This window comes from Martes martes (assembly GCF_963455335.1).
Source record: "Martes martes genome assembly, chromosome: 18".
NCBI lineage: Eukaryota > Metazoa > Chordata > Mammalia > Carnivora > Mustelidae > Martes > Martes martes.
In genome coordinates, this window is record NC_137906.1 from 2,117,440 (window position 1) to 2,136,419 (window position 18,980).

An 18,980-nucleotide genomic window follows, 5' to 3' on the forward strand; every position below is an offset into this window, starting at 1 on the left:
GTTGACACCCGGTACAAACATGATTTGTGAGATGGAAAACTCTGCTTCTCTGTAATTCAACAAACTGAGCACGGGTTATTTAACCTCTAAGCTGCTCTGTAGCCGGTGCTCAGTCAGCAGCAATCCCATGACGGCTCTTCTCAGCTAGGAAGTCCTAACCCACTGTCAGCGCTCAGAGGGATCCGGGCATTTTGATGCTTTGCTAGTCTTGCTTCCCAAGCCGCCTCCTCTCCCTGAGGCTCCCCACCCCCCATTTCTCCCAGATCGATCTTTTCACCACCTGGGAAACCCCTGGGGGCCACATCTGCAGAGATGAACCCTCCCTTCCTACAAATGAGGTCAGATAATCCCATGGGTTCCAGGAGGCTTTCCCTGAGTGGGCAGCATTATAAATGGATCTCTTTCCTCCAAACAGCACTCAACCATCCTGAGACAAGGGACCACGCAAGTGGGAGAAGAGAACAAATACGGCTGTCTTGTCCCCTTAGCAAGGATTATCTTGAGTTCTGGCAATTAACCTGTCATTTTTGCTGGGAATTTGCATGCTGGTGGGGACGGTGGTAACCACAACCACGAAGAACAGAGGAGACAGCAAATCTGTCCCTGCTTCCCCGTTTTGTCCCAGACGAACCACCAGTCCTTCTCCATCGTTCTGGTAGCCCCTGAGGAAACAGGCAAAGTTCCACCTCCCAGATTCTAATTCCTCCTGACCACATTCCTGTGGGTGCTCAGTGCCCCTGGGGTCCAGCTTGTGACCTACCAGCCAGCGGTGAACTCCACGTGGGCATCAAAGAAGCCAGTGACCTGGCCCGTGGCTGCCTTCCAGCCCTCGATGCGAGCTCGGATCAGGCCCTCTCTCTTCTGGTTGCGCACCACCTTCACCAGCCCGGGGTAGCGCTTGTGCACGTACTCCTCCAGGGGGGCCTTCAGCTCCTCTGCAAGGGATAAAATGCAAGAAGGTCCATAAACGCGTCACGTCACCTGCGCGTCCGGCCTGCCGCGATGCCAACGCAGCCTCAGGGAGTTCGAGAGGCAGAGAAGTTGACATGTTAGTAACAGTAGTACGGGAGACAACTGGCTCAGCAGGAGCGTCAGAAGACGCGGCTGACACGCCGGCCCAGAACAGCAGTGTTCGTCCCACGTCCAAGGTATATAGCTGGACAGAAGCCACACCTGGCTGTAACGTTCAGACCGCTCCAGGCCGGCAGATGTCTTCTGGGGTTGCTTCTCTCTGCGGCCTTTCCTCCTTTCTAGGCCAGCACTTCTGCCCTCCCGCCCGCCGCCCGCCGTCCCCTGGGTCCTGTTATTCAACTTCTAAACACGTTTTCCCATCAGCGCAGACACTGGTTCTTAGAGAACATGTCCTGGGTGGTCCAGACCCACAGTCACGCACCAGATGCACAGCTAACAAGATTGTTGCTGTGGTCTCAGTTTAACAAAGGAATCTTTGCCTGGGAGCAGAAATGCTGCCCTACCAGGGGTCCAGCAGCCTGCCTTCTGCAACAAGCAGGTGGCATACAGTGCGTTATTTATATGATCCAATTTAATCCTTACAGCAACTAGGAGGGAGCTAGATTGATTCCATTAATTACCTGGATTCATTCCACTTTGCAAATGAAGACACAGTCTTGGTGGGGGGGGGGCTGACCTGTCCTGGGGTCACACATCGAGGAATGGAAGGCCTAAAACACGCACCAAATATGTCTAACCCACAGACAGGACAGCTGACCCCTTTCTGTACACGAGAATCACCGGATGGAGGGGGCGGGGAGGGGCTCCCAGGGAGGGGACTCACAGATCTACACACGACAAGGATCCAGCCGGGGAGAGGGTGCTACGGGTCACTCTGGGCTGGGGAGCATACAAGCAGGCCACAAACCATCCTTTAAGAGACACTCTTACCTCTGACGTCATTCGAGAGAAACCCAAAGAGGCTGTATTTACAGATGTCGTGTAGAACCCTCACTGCCTAGTTATACACAGCAACTCTGGGGAATTAAAGCCACAGATTTGAGCCTAGGTAGAGGCTGAGCTCTCTAGGTCATGGGTGTCGTCCCAGGGAATGATGCCGCCATGGGACCTGGGAAGAACTGCAGAGACCAGGGTATGTAGCTGGTGGGAGGGGAGAGTCTCCATGACACGGAGACGTGGAACGGTTCCTATCAAATGCACAGACGGTGAGGGAATGGGGACGTGATGGGCGGCACTGTGCACTCCCCAGAATCTATCTGTCGAAGCCCTACCCATCCCAGGTCCTCAGGATGCGATCCTATCTGCAGAGACGGACTTGAAGGAGGTGACTAATTTGTTAGTGTGGCCCGAATCCAGCATGACTGGTGTTCTTCTAAGGACAGATTCAGAGCCACCGGGGGCCACCCACAAAGAGAAGCTGGTTATCTGCAGGCTGGGGGGAGGGACTCAGGAGACAGCGACCCTGCCCACACCTTGGTCTTGGACGTCCAGCCTCCAGGACTGTGAGAAAACAAATTTCTGCTGGTCAAGCCGCCCAGTCTGTGGTCCTTGGTTATGGCAGCCCAAGCAAACGAACCCCAGGAGGGGGGTATTTGTTTGGAAAGGGGAAAACACGGGAATCTGGGTGGGGCAGGGGCATGACCCTCTAACAAGGAGTAGCATGTGCTTGGGTTTTTCAACACTGGAGTCGGGCCGCCTGGGATTCAGAACCCAGAGCTGCCACCGATCTCCTGAGGGGCCCTGGGAGCTTTAGTTAATCAGTTCGGGCCTCAATTTCCTCCTCTGCAGAAGGGGACGATCATCACAGCACGGGCCCTGCAGCGGTGTGGTGGGGACAGAATGAGTCACTGTGAGAGAACGCCGAGAATGGTCACTGTCACCGTGTGAAGGCTCAGCCCTGAGTTTCCCGTCCACGTAGGTGGAGGGCACATGGGCGGAGACTTCGGAGCAGCCCAGGGAGCCTGAGGAAGCTGCCCCCAGAAGGGAATGGGCCTGCATGCTAGAACGGGGGCTCTCGGACTGGGGGGGCACATTAGCACCACCGGGGGGGGGGCCTGAAACAACTTGCCCGGCCCCTCCCCCACAGTCCCATTTTCAGAAGGTTGGGGGTGAGGCCTGCGTGTCTGTGTTTCTTTCTTTCTTTTTTTTTTTTTTTTAAAGATTTTACTTATTTATTTGACAGACAGAAATCACAAGTAGGCAGAGAGGCAGGCAGAGAGAGAGGGAGAAGCAGACTCCCCGCTGAGCAGAGAGCCCAATGCGGGGCTCGATCCCAGGACCCTGGGATCATGACCTGAGCCAAAGGCAGAGGCTTTAACCCACCGAGCCACCCAGGCGCCCCTGCGTGTCTGTGTTTCTAACAAGACCCGGGGTGGGGGGGGCGCCCATGCTGGAGTATGGGGAACCACACTGAGAACCACTGAGCTCAAAATACACAGGGCTTTCTTGGGGCATGCCTGGCCACACTACACACCCTGGAGAAGTTATTTATTGTAGGTGACGTCACCAACTGGTCTCTTTAGTACTTGCCATCATCCCAGCGCTGGCGAGGGGGCTGGAGGAGGGGCCAGGCTGTGGGGCCCCTCTGTTTCTTCACTCACTGTGAGAGAAGGATAACCAAATGCACGGGGTTTTGAGCTTCTAGAAACCATCTACTGACTGAACGTTGGCGGGATTTTTCCCATCTTCATTACACTTCTCATAACAAGAGTTCTAACCAAGAGTGTGCGGCAGGCCTTGCCTGCTCAGGTCTTAACTTGTCCTCATGAACGCCGGGTGGGCGGGCAGGCGATGAAGGGACGTGCCGTGGACCGCACACGGGCACCTCACCCACGGAATGGCACGGTGGGAAACCTGCCCATTCGCTAGGATCGGTGCGCGGCGGTAGGAATTTGGGCATTCTCCACAAGTGCAGAGAGAGTATCCTGAGTGCTGAGTGCTAAGCTCTACACCAGGGCACCCACAGGCACTGTCACCCTTTAGCTGCCGGGTGACTGGGACCCCCAGTGGGGCTCTGCCGGTAACTGGATGGCAGCTTCTGGACATGCATCCTCAACGTCCCAGGATACATGAACACACAGCGAAATGCACAAGCACAGAACTGGGTCTTCTCGGGCTACAAAACCACTAGTGTCTGGGAGACTGGGAACAGGCCACGAACCAGAAAAGAGAAAAAGGACAGAAGTAGAAGAACACACTGGTGAGTCCACCTGGGGACAATGCAAGATGCCAGCAGACATCAGGTAGACTGTTGAACCAACCAGTGGCCCAGAGGTGAGGACAGAGGCACATGGTACTGGGGACACAGCGGTGAGAGAGGATACCGTGGAAGGGCCTGGAGACTCCAGGGACGGAGCCCAGACTTGGGACGGCACCTGGGGACACACGCGCGTTCGGGAGGCAGGAAGAAGAGCCGGGAACAAGGCTGGCTACAAGCAGTGTCGTAGGGGCAGAAGCCTATCACAGGTAGAGCTTCAAAAGGAGGCCATGTGCCTTCATGTCACAGGTATGTACAGAGTGCCTGCATGGCCGAAATGGACACAATCCCTACGCTAAGAGCGTAACCCAACATCCAAAGGCAGGAAAATCAAATGCATTAGACAAACCGAGACCTGAAAATGGCCCACAGATCCAGTCAACAAGCAGCCTCCTGATGGGACCAGAGAGAAAAAGGAATTCCCTTTTTGTGCCCTGCAGGGATAGGTCTGCATCAAGAGAAGTGGATGAGTGGGAAAGCTCCGGAGACTTCCAGAAACGAGTAATCCTGGTGGAACACAGTTTTAACAGTCTGAGGCACTGGGGTGTTGAGATTTGGAAATTGCCTTAAAGCAAGAGAGCCTACGAGTTAACCACGTAAAAACAAGGCCCACAAGTTCACCAGGGAAAGAAGCCCATTCCCAACCGGACGGGGGTAAGAAATGCTCCCCCCTGCCCCGCCACCTGAGACCCTTTATCATCCTTAACAGAGGAAACCATGCTCGGATGTTACAATAACAGTAAGAAAAACAACTTACATATGATTTTTCTCACCAGCAAACTCGGAGGAAAATAAAAAACCCAAAACTCATGTCGGCAAAAATAAGCGTTTACCTTCCAGTGTGATAAAATCTAATAGTAAATTGGTCCAGCGTCATTTGGGAATCTCTGCGTTTCTTAAGGTTTCAGTAAACAGCATTTGGGGAGGTTGAGAGGGAAGAAGCAAACACCACCTGCATTCGGAAGGGACCAGAAGAGAGATGTATCTTCTCCTTAGCGATAAAAGAGACACCTGTCATCCAGGCTTAAGGGGTACATATTGGCAAGAAGAAAGTTACGGGGACTGAGAACTACGGCAGAAACATTATTACCAAATTATACCTAGAGCCTACGCTTTCAGGGATATTAGAGAACAAACCAGCAGTCCGGTCCTGTGTCTAAGCCCCGCTCAGAGGCATGCGTTGGCCTTGTGAACTCCTCTCTACCTGTTCCAGAACCAGTCCATGAGCCTTGGTGCCACAAACCAGGAACTCGGACGTGGCCACACTGCCCAGGGCTGAGTCACATCTGTACCTCTCAACCCTCACGCGGTTACTGTGTCTTGAGGACGAGGCCTACTGAACGTTCTAGTTCTCCCTCCAGGCATGGCGGCTCAGGAGAATCAGTGTAAGCTTCGATGAAGGAGTGCTTCTCACAGGTGGACGCGCATCAGGGTCGCTGGTAGGTCTGGGGTGCGGTCCGAGAACTCACATTTCTAACAAGTTCCGAGGGGCTGTGGCTACTGCTGTCCTGGAGAACACACTCCGAGCAGCTCCGGCCCAGTGGCGACCCCCTCCACAACACCCTCTGGTGAATCAGCCCGTGCGTGGAACGGGACACCGCCGAACTGAGCAGACGTTCCCGGATCCCAGGGGGTCACAGCCCGTCTCTGCTTTTCCCCCTACGTGAACCTTCTCCCCCTGCCTCCTCTGAGAGATGGAACTCCTTGAGGGTGATCTCAGTCTACACGGCGAGGGTCTGTCTTGCCGATTCCCAAACGGGGTCCCCATTGCTGGTCGCCCCTGCGTGGAGCAACACGGCCATTAGGCCCGTCCCCCTGCCCAGGGCCGCAGAGGTTCGGGCCTCTGTTCTCCCCCCACGACGCCTCTTGTTGTTGCCTTAGTGCTACGATTCCACCAACATTACTTCTGCCCCTCTCGGTGCCGCTGTCGTCACCCCGGCCACTCACAACCACCGCCTCTCCCTGCCGGCAGTGGCTGAGCTTTGGACAGGCCGCTGGCTGGGGATGCACGGGAGGTGACAGCTGGGACGAGAAAATGGCACATACGGCATGTTCCAATTAAATGCAAAAAAACAAAAAATGCCTGGCTCAAATCCAGCGCTTCTCAGAAAGCGGTCCCTTCCTGGGAATCACCTGGGAGCCTGTGCAAATACAGGGTTCCGGGCACACGGTAAGAGTTTCTAACTTAGCTGGCTTTAGTAGAGGGTTGTGGTCGCTCCAGACGATTCTCACGCAGACCCGAGACTTCTGGAAAGCACTGCTGGATTCTTTCTCATTGTCTGTAGTGCCATGAAATACACACGCCATGAGATTGACCGTTTGGATTATTATTTTTAAGTGTACGGTTCAGTGGCATTCTGTGCATTCACGATGTGAGGCGACCATCCCCGTTATCTAGTTCTAGAACTTTCCATCATACCAGACGTAAACCCTGCACCCGTTAAGCAGTTACTCTCCACTTCCGACCCCCACCTCAGCCTCTGGTGACCACGGGTCCCTCTTCTGTCTCCACGAACCTGCCTCTTCTGGGCATTTCATATAAATGGGACCGCACAGCAGGTGACCGTTTGGTGACAAGCCCGGGTTAACTTGAAGCTGGGGAAGGAGAGGTGAGGGACCACTCTGAGAGTGAGTTTGGACACCGAGCCCTCCCTGAAGATCTGATTCTGTGTTTTGCCGTCAGTTTGCTTTTCTGACCCTCATTCTGGTCATCTAGTCGACCGGAAGCTTGTTCCCAAAGCAATTCCAGGCTCCCTGAAGTGTGTGTGTGGGGGGGGTCTGGTCTCTGAGGAGAAGATCCAGCCCTCGATTCCATGTCACACTGCCAGGCTCCCCCAACACCAGCCTTCCCTCCGTCCCTCGTGAAAACTCCCAGCTCACCACGCTGGGGACTTTATGATCGCTCAGGAGAAAAAACACGGTCTTCAACACGGGGTTTTAGCAGAGTTACTTGTCATGACTAGCCCTACGTTTCTGCAGTGTCTTTTTAAATGAGATTTGTTTAACGTAAAAATCACCTACGGTACCACAGAAAGAACACGGAATATGGACTTCAAACTCGGCTTTTCGGGTATGCCTGCGAGTATCTTTGGGCCTGAAACAGCTAACCAGCTAAATACATGAAAGTGGCCCTACAAAAACCAACAGTGCATTTTTAAAAATTATCTTTAAAAATTAAAAAAAAGGACGGGGGATAGAGAAATCTGGTCACATATCCTGGTCATCTGATTGTGCAGTATGTGGGTTTCTCGTCTGTCAAACGGAGATAGGAAGTTCCAGAAACAAATCTGGGTTCTGTAGAACGGAGAGTGTGTAAGATTTGGAGGATATTCTTTAAGAAAAAGGAAGTCTCTTGGGGCACCTGGGTGGCTCAACCAGTGAAGCGTCCAACTCTTGATGTGGGCACAGGTCACGCTCTCAGGGTCGTGAGGTCAGGCCCCATCACGGTCTGCACTGTGTGTGGTGCCTGCTTGGGATTCTCTCTGCCTCTCCCTCTACCCCACCCCACCCCCAGCTTGCCCTCTCTCTCTCTCTCTCTCTCTCTCAAAAAAAGAAAATCTCTTATTCATAAATTTTCTAAAAACCCACGGGCTTCGGGGTGAACAGTGGGTGAACACACGGCCAGCGGGGCTGCAGACGCGTGTGAGGCGCCAACGCACGAGTTTTCTCAGCTTGGCGGTGAGTACGCCCCGGTGAGGCTGACTCCGTGGAAGTTCCTTTTGCTCAAAGTTTTGCTGATAATCACGACTTTCCGAAGACTTCACATACGGGGCTCACCTGTGTCTACGAAGAAGCATCTCGATGCCAAAACTGCTAAGACCGTCCGTTAACCGTCTAATGCTCCCCAACACTGTCCAGATTAGCTCCCCTTTTCGCAGTCAGTGACAGAATGACCTAATCCGCCAATTTCTAACATTGCACGGCTTTTCTGTTCACGGGCATCTGTTTTATATTTTTGCTTTAACACTTCATACTTACTGGCGCTAAGTGCCGCATACCTGCTGCTTGCGGCCGATCAACTCTTTTTACCCTTGTGACGACGCTGTGGGGTAGGGGTACCGTTATCCCCATGTTATGGATGAGCAAACTGAAGCGCAGAGGGTAAGGTCCATGCCACAAGTCACAGTTCGTAAGCGACACGGGCTAGCCCCCTGTCATTCCGCCTCTGGTCCCTGTGGGTGCGGTGCTGTGAGACCCGAAGTCACTGGTCTGCTCATGCAGGAAGCACACCTTGCACACAGAAGAAGGGGCCTGACCCAGTCTGTCCCCGAACCGGCCCCCTCGGTAACTCTGAGGTGCCCACACTTTCCCTTGGAGCTGCGGGCATGTACCTCCCTCTCTAGGCACCCGTTCGTGGATGGCGGTCGGTCCTCCCCAGAGAACAAGCCCATGGGCTGTTGGGGAGGCTCCCAAAGGAAGGGGGCATAGAGAAGACCCTGCTGAACATGGAGCATCTCCAGACACTCCCACCAGACTCCGAAGGGACAGAAGCGACACATGAGCCACGGTCCCCACGCCACGGCAAGACCCTGCCCGTCTCTGAAATCCCGGCCCCTGCAAACATCCGCAGAGAGAAACTGAGCATGTTAAAATGCAGGTTGAAATAGTACAGGAGGCAGCAATAATGCATATTTTATTCTCCGAGCAACACTCAGCTTTGTGACTTAAATAATGCATTTTCTGACTAAGGGAGCAAAGAGGGGAAGAAAAAAAAAGAGGCGGGAGGAGAAAACTTCAGGAAGAATGGAAGAGATTAAAAAGAGATGTTTTTGCTGTGTGTGAAAGCGTTTTAAAGGCTACTCCATAGCGAGATCAAAGCAAGGACTAAAGAAAGCAAAAGAGGAAAAGCAGCAACAAAGGAGATGTAAGGCACGAAATATACCAAAGTGTTAAACTAAATATATCACACAGAGTTGTGCATTCATAGAGGCGCTTTGAAAAGGAAAGCCATCCCGGCTTCCAATTCCTTTGTTAAGAAGGTCCTCTCCTCTGCTTCCCCCTTTTAAATTTCACCTTTAAAGAAAAAACAAAAAAAACACCTACAAGTAGCCCAAAGCAACACGGAAACATCACAGAGCCCATAGGTGGTGCCTCCAAGCGGCTGCCCCAAATGAGAAGAGCATTCCCCGATCCTGCCCCCAACAAAAGGCAGTTGCAAGTCTGGCATCTGCAGCTGATTCTAATAATAACATGTGAATTTAAGCGATAAAATTTGTCTACAGGCTGGAGTGTGTTTTTCTTTCATCATGTTTCTTATTTACTGCGATATTGATTCTGCATGCTCTGAGGCCGGCAAAATTTTTCTTCGAAATAGCAAAAGGCACAGTCATTAAGGGCAGGGTGGGGGGGAGCAGAACAGAGCACGAGAGACACGAAGCCCCGGAGAGAACAGGTCACGTCCTGGCGCTGGGTCGCCTCCAGTTTTCTTTCAACGCTGGTGGCAGCCAGGGGTGGCGTCACGAGAGAGCAAGGCATCTGGTCAACCCACCCTTCTCTAGCCTTCGGGGACTCTGTGCTCAGAGCCCTGGAGTCTCCCAGGTCAAGGGCAGCACGGATCGTAGGCGCGAGGGGGCTGCTCGTGCGCGCTCACAGCAAACGGCCCCTGTTGGACCGTTAGGTGGCCCTCGAGCGTTCTTCGAAGAGCAGCTCGTCTTAGGGTCCCAAAGGCCCCGCAGAGCCTACTGTGTCCCCGCTGCCCCAGGAGACCGTCCGCCGGACGCACAGGCCCTAAGCAGGCGGAACGGAGGGGAGCAGGAACGGCGCCGCACAAGACGCGACGGCTGCAGGGGGCTGGAATGTTCTGATGTGGAAAGAGGGTGACAGTGGATGGAACTCAGAAGGGAGGGTGCCCCAGGGCCAGGAGCACCTGGGAGCACTTAACACTGGGTCAGGGGCACCTGGGGAGGCAGAGACACACCTGGTCGTGAGCTGCCACAGGACACCCACTCTGCCTTTGTACCAAACCCTCCCGCATCCCGGATATCCCGCAAGGGGGGGTTGCCTAGCAGACCCCCTTGAGGCCAGGCAGCTCACTGTCCTCCTTCATGTGTTAGAAGAGCAGGCAATGAGTGGAATCAGTCAGGACCCACCCCCGTGACTCTGAAGGCAGCCATCTTGCCCTAAGGGCGAGAGCAAGCAAAGGTCCGGTCTAGATCTGGGGCTGGTCTTGGTCACAGGCCTTTCCAGACCCTGTAACATGGCCTGAGGCCAAAGCGCAAGCGAACCAGAACTCAAGCTAAAGTGATCTACAGACACCCCCGTCACGTGCCCGGCTCATTTTTTTCCCCAGTAAAATAAGGCCAAAGCTTGAACCCCACTCTTTGAGGAACAACGGTGAAAATGGCCTTGGGTAGCCCTCCTGAGCACCACCTCAAGCACCCCCGGGTTTCCTCGCTCCTCCGCTCTTCTGTCCCACCGCCACGCTCGCCGATCCCCATCCCAGGCTGGGGAGTTCGAGCAGCTCAGGCATCCCTCTTCTCTGAGGCGGCAGAGCATGGCTGGCGAAGGTCGAAGACTCACCTGTGCACACTCTTCCTCCTTAATCCTGTGGCTCTGGAAGGCTCTCCAAACCTGACGGAGAGTCTCTCCGGTCCACCCACCAGTTCTTGCACATGGGATCCCATACGCACATCTCCCTCCGTGGGTCCCGAGCGTCCCTGCTTCTGTTCAGGTACTTCTTCCTACTACTGCTTCCTCCTGCTTCCCTATGTCCCAAATCTCTTTCACGGGCCAACTCAAGTGCCGCAAAGACCTCATTTATTTCCCCAACTTGTAGGAACCCTAAGTGTGAATCCCCATGAGATGTTGTTCGTGGTGTGCTTGTCTGCCCAGCCCCCTTCCTTTCTGGAGCTGTGGCAGGGTGGTTCCATCCCCTGCCCTCCTAGACAGTGTTGGCAGGTCCAAGGAAGGGCGTCCGAAGCTACTAAAGCACCATTTTCCTTCCCTAGGATTCCCCTGGGCCTGTCCCTCTCCACTGAAGGAAGCCAGGATTATAACACAACTCTGGACCATCTCCCCAGCTCTATTTCTCTCCAGGTGGCCCATCACTCATAAACACTTTGGCATGCCTGGGTCTGACTCTCCCCAGCTCAGCCTCACTCTTGTCCCTGAGTTGGGTCAGACCCTCCAGCATTTCTGTTGATCCCCATCAGTGTGAACCCTAAGTCTGATCATGAGGCAAAACTTTCAACAAGCTTTCTGGATAACTTGTCATTCTTATAGAACCCAACCATTCCCTTTGGTGCCACAGTCACGGTCATTAAGGTTAAAACAGAAACTTTTCTTCCACTGGAGGCTGGGTTGGAGGATTAAAAGTCAATCAAACTTCTTAAAGAGGGGATATCACACAACTGGAATGAATGACCAAAAAAGCTCATTAACATGCATGTATCCTAAGACCCCACAATTGCATTCTGGGCCATTTATCCCACAGAGATGAACCTTTATTTTCACACGAACATCTGTACACAAATGTTGATAGCAACTTTATTGGTAAAAACCCCAAATGAAACAACCCAGATGTCCTCCCATGGGCCAAGGGGGAACACAGTGTGATGAAGCCGTATCATAGATCTCTGTGCAAAAATCAAAACGAATGAACTCGGTACACACGGCAACTTGGAGCGATCTCGAGGGACCCATGCTGAGTGTAAAAAGCCAACCACCAAGATCAGATACCATAACGTTCAGTTTAGAGAACATTCTGGAAAGAGCAAAATTATAGGACAGAGAACAGATCAGTGGTTGTCAGGGGTCAGGGATGGGGGTGGGAGTTGGGTGTGGGTATTGAAGGTGAGCATGGGGGAGCTTTGTGGTGCTGGCACATTTCTATACCTTAATTTTGTTGGTTACAGGAATGTATACATGTGCTAAAACTGTACAGAACTACCTACACGCACGCACACACACACACACACGTGCACGCGCCTCCATGTTCAACCGGTCAAATCAGAGCAAGGTCTGTGGACGGCACCAAAGTCAACGTCCTCCTGGTCATGATTGTGGACTAGAGCTTTGCAAGATGGCGGCCACTGGGAGGAACCAAGTGAAGACACCTAAGACTTTTGTCCATTTTTGCAATTTCTTATGAATTGAAAATTATTTCAAAACAGCAAAGTGTTTTTGTTGTCATTATCGCATTTTTTTTCATCATTGCACTTCAAAGCCAGTTAGCCTATGAGGCTTTCACTGGGGTTCTCCCACTGTCTCCCGTGTAAGGGTATACAGTCTCTTTCTGAATCTCTCCTCCCCGTGGCCTGAAAACACACAAGGAGGAATGCGAACACACAACCCAGTCGTGATTACAGACCCCCAGAGCAAATGCTGTCCCACTGCAGCTATCCGGAGGGGACAAAAACAAGCATTGTCTCTGCTGAGGAAGGCTCCCTACAGCTGTGGGAACGGCAGGTACCACTCCGGTAAGGAGGCCTGGGCCAGCGCGGAGCCGTGTGAGAACAAGGTGTCTCCTGGCTACTGGACTTGGAGCCTTGACAACACCAGAAAAATGTTATCTTCCAGAAACACAGGACTTCTCCCAGCCCTGCGACTGTAAGCCAAGAAGAAAAGCAAACAATGCCAGCACGCCGTCTCCAAAATCCCTTCTGGAAGGCCAGAGGGTATGACCTCCCGCTCAAAGAAGTCTTCTAACTCCAGCCATCCTGGTTTCAACCTCTGAATGCGCCAGCCAAGGGAAGAGCCCGATCGGGTGTGCTCGGCCCACAGGGAAGCACCGGTGCGCAGACATACGGCCGGCCGGGCCACCAGGACACTTAAATGCTGATTACCAGAGGTCGGTAAGATCTGAGACCTCAACCAAAAGAACTGTAGTGTTGAAGCCCAAATATGTACAACGAGACCAAGTTAAAAAGCTCCTGGGATGAAGCAGGAAAAAACATCTTTGCACACATGCACTTTAAGTGACTAGTCAGCACTGACTGTGACTCGGTGGCGTGCTGGGAAAGCAACGAAGGAGCTGTGGATCTTGCCCTAAAGGGTCTCACAGTCCAGAGAGGGACAAGCACACAAAGGCAACGCAGCGGCCCTAGTGCTGCGCCAAAATCCATGCTGGTGCCTGGGGAGCAGAGGCAAAGGGCCCTGACCCGGCCACAGCTGGGAAATCCAGGACGGCTTCCCAGGGGAGGTGACACAGAAGTTGTGTTGAAGAATGGTCTGGAGCTAGCAAATCAAATCACACCATGAGCACACTCAGTAAGAACAACCTTTGTTTTATTTCCAGGACTTGTACCGTGCGCTTTTGCAAGTATTACCTCTAACCCTCACAATTTAATCCCTGTATAAAAGCAACTATTATCCACAATGTGCTCGAGATCAGAAAAGGTAAGGGCCTTGGCCAGCAGCACACAGGATTCGATTCTACCTTTTCCTCCACATGCTATTGCCTAAGAACAAAGAAGGTAATGAGGGAAGTTTTTATTTTTAATTTTTTTAAAGTTTTAACTTTTATTTTCCTTTATTTTTAAAGATTTTTTATCTATTTATTTGTCAGAGAGAGAGAGAGAGAGAGGGAGCAAAGGCAGACAGAATGGCAGGCAGAGGCAGAGGGAGAAGCAGGCTCCCTGCCAAGCAAGGAGCCCGATGCGGGGCTCGATCCCATGACGCGAGGATCATGACCTGAGCCGAAGGCAGCCGCTCAACCAACTGAGCCACCCAGGCGTTCCCTGAGGGAAGTTTTTAAAAAGTAGTTGAAAACTTTTGATAAGACCTATTTAAAAATGTATTAAGGATTACGATAATAGAAATAAAGAAGTCTCTATTGTTATTTTAATATTACTTTAGTCTAATATTATTTCTAGCCACGAATACTAGTTTGATGGCGACAGTTACCCCTCACCTGAGTTTTGAAGGCGCGTTAACTTTCACGGGAATTTGGACTTGGCACATCCAGAACAGTAAACTCAGTCTCCTTCCCACACCTGCTACTTCTGTCATATTCCCTTCCTAATGAGTGGCACCAACACCCATCCTGTCACCAGAGCCGGGACCCTTCTATGACTAACCCCTCCTCCTCACCTTCCTCCCAAACCAATCAGTCCTCATGTGATTTAGCCACCTTGTTTCCAATCTAGAATATTTTAGCATATGAAAATAGGCAACGTCAAATCAATGGTTAAATGAGAATAGATTGATTATTAAAGAAATTCAGAGAAGCATACTTGGAGACAAGGGTCTCTGTGCTGAAACTCTTATACCTGAACACAAAAATGTCTGATCTGTTTGGAATTGATTTTGAAAAAAAAAATTTACCTGTAAGAAAATATGCATGAATATTTGTGCCATCTAGGGATGATAAATAACTTTCTTGGGACATCACTTAAAAAAAAAGTGGATTTGAAAATGTAAAATGTAAATTTAAAAATGTAAAATCTGCATTTGTCAAAAAAATGCAATAAACAAGTAAAAGTGAAAAACACAAGTTGGGAGAAACAGCTGATAGATGAACGTGAAAGGAGCTCATTTAATACATATACACTGCTCTTACAAACCAGTGCGGCAAAGATCAGTTCTCCAGGAGAAAACAAGATGGGGTCATCAGCTGGCAAATCTCTACAAAAATAAAGGCAGTGAAACATGCGAAGAAGCTCCCATTATCACTAGGATTCAAAAAAAGTGGATTTAAAAGTATGTCATCTTCACTCATTAGAACAGTAAAGACGAAAAAGATAAATCAGAGTCAGTGTCGGGGAGGATATGGAGAAAGAGTCTCTCGTGTCCTTCTCCCGGGACAGAACCACGGAGCTGGAGAGCAATTTATCAATTCAATTAAAAGTTCTTAAAACGAATACGGCATATTAATCACGATAAGAAGATGAATTTAACTTATAAATCTGATGCACTTCCTTACTCAGAGCCACTGAAAACTATAGTAAAGGGATTTTTAAAAATGAAATAAAATAGACCCATACTCAGGTCTACTCCGAGGTAGGAGAAAGCACAAGAGGAGACACAAAGCACAACATCAGGGAAGCCGGAAAGGGGTAGACAGCACGCAAACCGCCGTGTGGCAGCGGACCCCCAAGCTAACCGTGGGAAACACAGAGAACCAACTCAATTTGTATCTTGAGGGACAGAGACTCCTCGAGGGACAGTGACGGCAACAGCACCAGGTACCTCTTGAACTGTGGGTGCATCGGGGAAACAGAAACGGGGAGGACCAGAGGGAAGGCCATTCAAAAGGCGAACTAGATCCCCGTCCCCAGCCGCGCTCCAGCCCACACGACCCCTCTGCTGTCAAAACCAGCGGTGATCCCGAGGCGGGAGGCCTCCAGGGTGGGAACCAGAAGCCAAACAGCAAAGAGCAGGAGAAAAGCAACGTGCGGAGACAGACCGTGCAGGGAGAAAGATGGAAAAACAAAACAAAAGACGAAATATTATTAATATCCTCCAGGGGATAAGGAAACATATTGCTTCTATTAAGTAAGAACAATATGCCATAAAAAGGGGCTCTCAGAGAATAAAAATGAGCACTTGGAAGTAAAACCATGATAGCAGAGATAAAAAACTGAATAGAAGGGAAGGACGATAAAAACTGGGGAGAGCAAACAAAGCCGAGCAAAAAATGTAAGGAACGATAAGGCGGCAGAGAAAGGGTAAGAAAATTAAAAGTTCCGCCCAAGAGGCTTAATAATGGAAAAATGGGGGAAAAGACGGAATCAGGGGAGACACTGAAATAGAGAATCGAGAAGAATGGACAGGAATTATCCATGAAATATTCCAAGAAATTTTCCAAAAACTGACATTCGATTCCAGACTGGAGCCACTAAATGTGCAGCCCAATGGATGACGACTGAGCCCACACCAAGGCTCATCATTGGGAATTTCAAAACTCTGGGGACAGAATGAAGATGCCACCAGCTTCCAGAGAGGAAAAAACGCACAAAGGATCAGAAATCGGAATGCCTTTGTTCTTCTAAAAAACACTGAAAGGAAGATAGAGAAGCAAGAGCATCATATTCGGAGAGAAGGCGATACCCGTCTCAGCCAGGCCATCAATCGCACAGAAAATGAGGACAAAGCTTTCTTCAGACATGGATGATCTCCGAAGCGTTCATCTTCCTTGCGGTCTTCCTTAATGAAGCTTCTAGCTGTCGTGTTTCGCCAAAATGAGCACAGAAACCAAGGAAAGAGAAAAGTGTGGAGCTTAGCATAGGAGAGGGGGCAAAGGAAGCCCCCAGGAGGATGGTGAGGAGGGATCCCAGGTGACAATGACATACAGCCATCGTGGCCTCTGTCCACAGCGGAGCAGTGGGGACTCGAGGCAGATACAAGGAGAGCTGCCATTACTCTTTCCTGAAAACGTACCTCATTTTTAAACTGAGGGCAGGTTGTCTGAATGAGATAAGAACTTTTCTCTCTATATATATATTATGTCAGTCACCATACAGTACGTCCTCGGTTTCTGGCGCAGTGTTCCAGGACTCACTGCTCACGTGCAACACCCACTGCTCCTTAAACCCATCAGCCAACCCATCCCCCCACCCCCTCCCTCAGAGCAGGAGACAACCATGAGAGACCGTGGACTCCGAGAAACAAACTGAGACAAGAACTTTTAATATGAATTGATAAACTGTTCTCCAGATATGAGGTTCTGTCTCATGAGAAGCATATGAGAGTCTCTCTGCTCCGTATCCTCACCGACACGGGCGCTTATTAATCTTTGTCATCTTTGCTGCACTGATGAGTGAAATGATGTATGAATGAGAGTGGATTGTCCCCATTCTCCCCTGTCATTGGCTATTCTGGCCACGGGCTAACAGGGTTTGTGCTCTCTCTCTCCACGCCTGCTGCCTGGATCAGCTGAGGACGTTCATTTCATCCCGCAGACATGGTCTGCTTCGACCTCCTCCTAAGAGCAGACAGTGCACCTTGGTGAGGTCACAGGCAGAAAACACAGGGCAGCCATTCCTTCTGTCCAGATTTTCGCCTTGCACTCAGCACTGGTCCCCACGACACCTTGCCAGATGTCCCTGCTGGGGTGAGCCCTGTGTTTCCCTGAGCTCACTCATGACTTAGCTCTCGTCTCCCAAGGAGCCTTTTGTAAACAATCACAATACACATGGGCCAATGTTCTTGCTCTAGACATGATGGGATATCAGGCGTTTGGTAAAGAGTAAACATTTCTAAAAATAAAGGACCCAGGAAAACCAAACAAGAAAAATAAATAAAAGACATCCAGATTGGAAAGTGAGAATAAACTTGTCACTATTTGAAGATGATGGGATATTCTAGATGGAAATTCTAAAGAATACACACACACACACACACACACACACACACAATCAGACCAAATAAACAAGTTTAGTAACATAGAAGAACACAAGATCGATATACAAAAACCAGTTGCATTTCCATACATGAGCAACGAGTAGTCCAAAAATGAAATTAAGAAAACAATTTTACTTACAACAGCATCAAAAATAATAAACTATCTCGGAATAAATTTAACCAAAGAAGGCAAGTCTGATACATTGAAAACTACAAAACATTGTTGAAAGAAATTGAAGAAGATCTAAATAAACAGACGCTCCACGTCATGGATTGGCATGTTAATACTGCTAAGATGACAATACCCCTCAGACTGACTGATAGCTTCAATGCAAAACCTGATGAAATTCCAACTGTCTTTTCACAGAAATGGACAAACTCATCCTAAAATTCATATGTCAACACGTGGGACCCAGAATGGACAAAACCACCTTGAAAAAGAAGAAGAAGTTTGGAAGACTCATTTCCTGATTTTAAAATGTCCTATAAAGGAAGAGTTATCAAGACAGGGTGGTACCAGCTGCAGGACAGACACACAGCTCAATGACACAGGATATAAAGTCCAAAAATAAGCCCTCCCATTTACAAAGCAGTTCGGTTTTGACAAGGATGCCATGACCATTCGATGGGGAAAGAATGGTCTCTTCAACGAATGGTCCTGGGACAACTGAATATCCTCGTGGAAAAAAAAAATTCAGACCCCTACCTCAAACCATATACAAACGATTCACAATGGATATGGAGCTACATGTAAGAGCTAAAACCATAGGACACTTAGAAGAGAATACAGATATAAATCTTTGGGACCTTGAGCTAGGCAATGGCGTCTTAGCTATGACACCAACAAGCTGCAAAACTCAAAGGAAAAATAAACCAGACTTCATGAAAATTAAAAACGTTTGTGCATCAAAGGACACTATCAAGTGAAAATACAACCCACAGAATGGAAGACAATGTCTGCAAATACATTTGCAAAAAAATACTTACAGAATACACTTGATAAGAGCATTTAGCCAGTAGAGATAAGCAATTATAGTTCAACGCTGAAGAGACAACCCATTTCAAAAATGGGCAAAAGCTCTGAACAGACATTTCTCTAAATAAGATAGACTAAAGGGATGGGGCGCCTGGGTGGCTCAGCGGGTTAAGGCCTCTGCCTTTGGCTCAGGTCATGATCTCAGGGTCCTGGGATCAAGTCCTGCATCGGGCTCTCTGCTCAGCAGGGTGCCTGCTTCCCTGCCCCCCCACCCCCGCCTGCCTCTCTGCCTACTTGTCATCTCTGTCAAATAAATAAATCAAAAATCCTTAAAAAAAAAAAAGAATTATGATTAATACAATGCCATGCACCCAAATCCCCTTCTCCTCAACCCCTCAAATAAAGATCAAAGCAAAGAACGCTGAGTACCTAAACAAGGACCAGTGGCTCAGGATACGGCCAGGCAGGATCACACTCAAGAGGAATGAAGGGGAT

At 50.1% G+C, this 18,980-nt stretch overlaps 1 protein-coding gene across 1 annotated transcript in view; it reads right to left on the bottom strand.

Annotated features, from left to right (window-relative positions):
- Window positions 1-18,980, bottom strand: part of GALNT17 (polypeptide N-acetylgalactosaminyltransferase 17) — a gene marked incomplete at its 5' end in the record, with an annotated part of 428,234 nt that overhangs the window by 201,483 nt on the left and 207,771 nt on the right. The window contains one exon of the mRNA XM_080830474.1: window positions 761-935. Within this exon, the coding sequence (XP_080686600.1) occupies window positions 761-935 (175 nt within the window). The remainder of the gene's footprint in view (window positions 1-760; window positions 936-18,980) is intronic.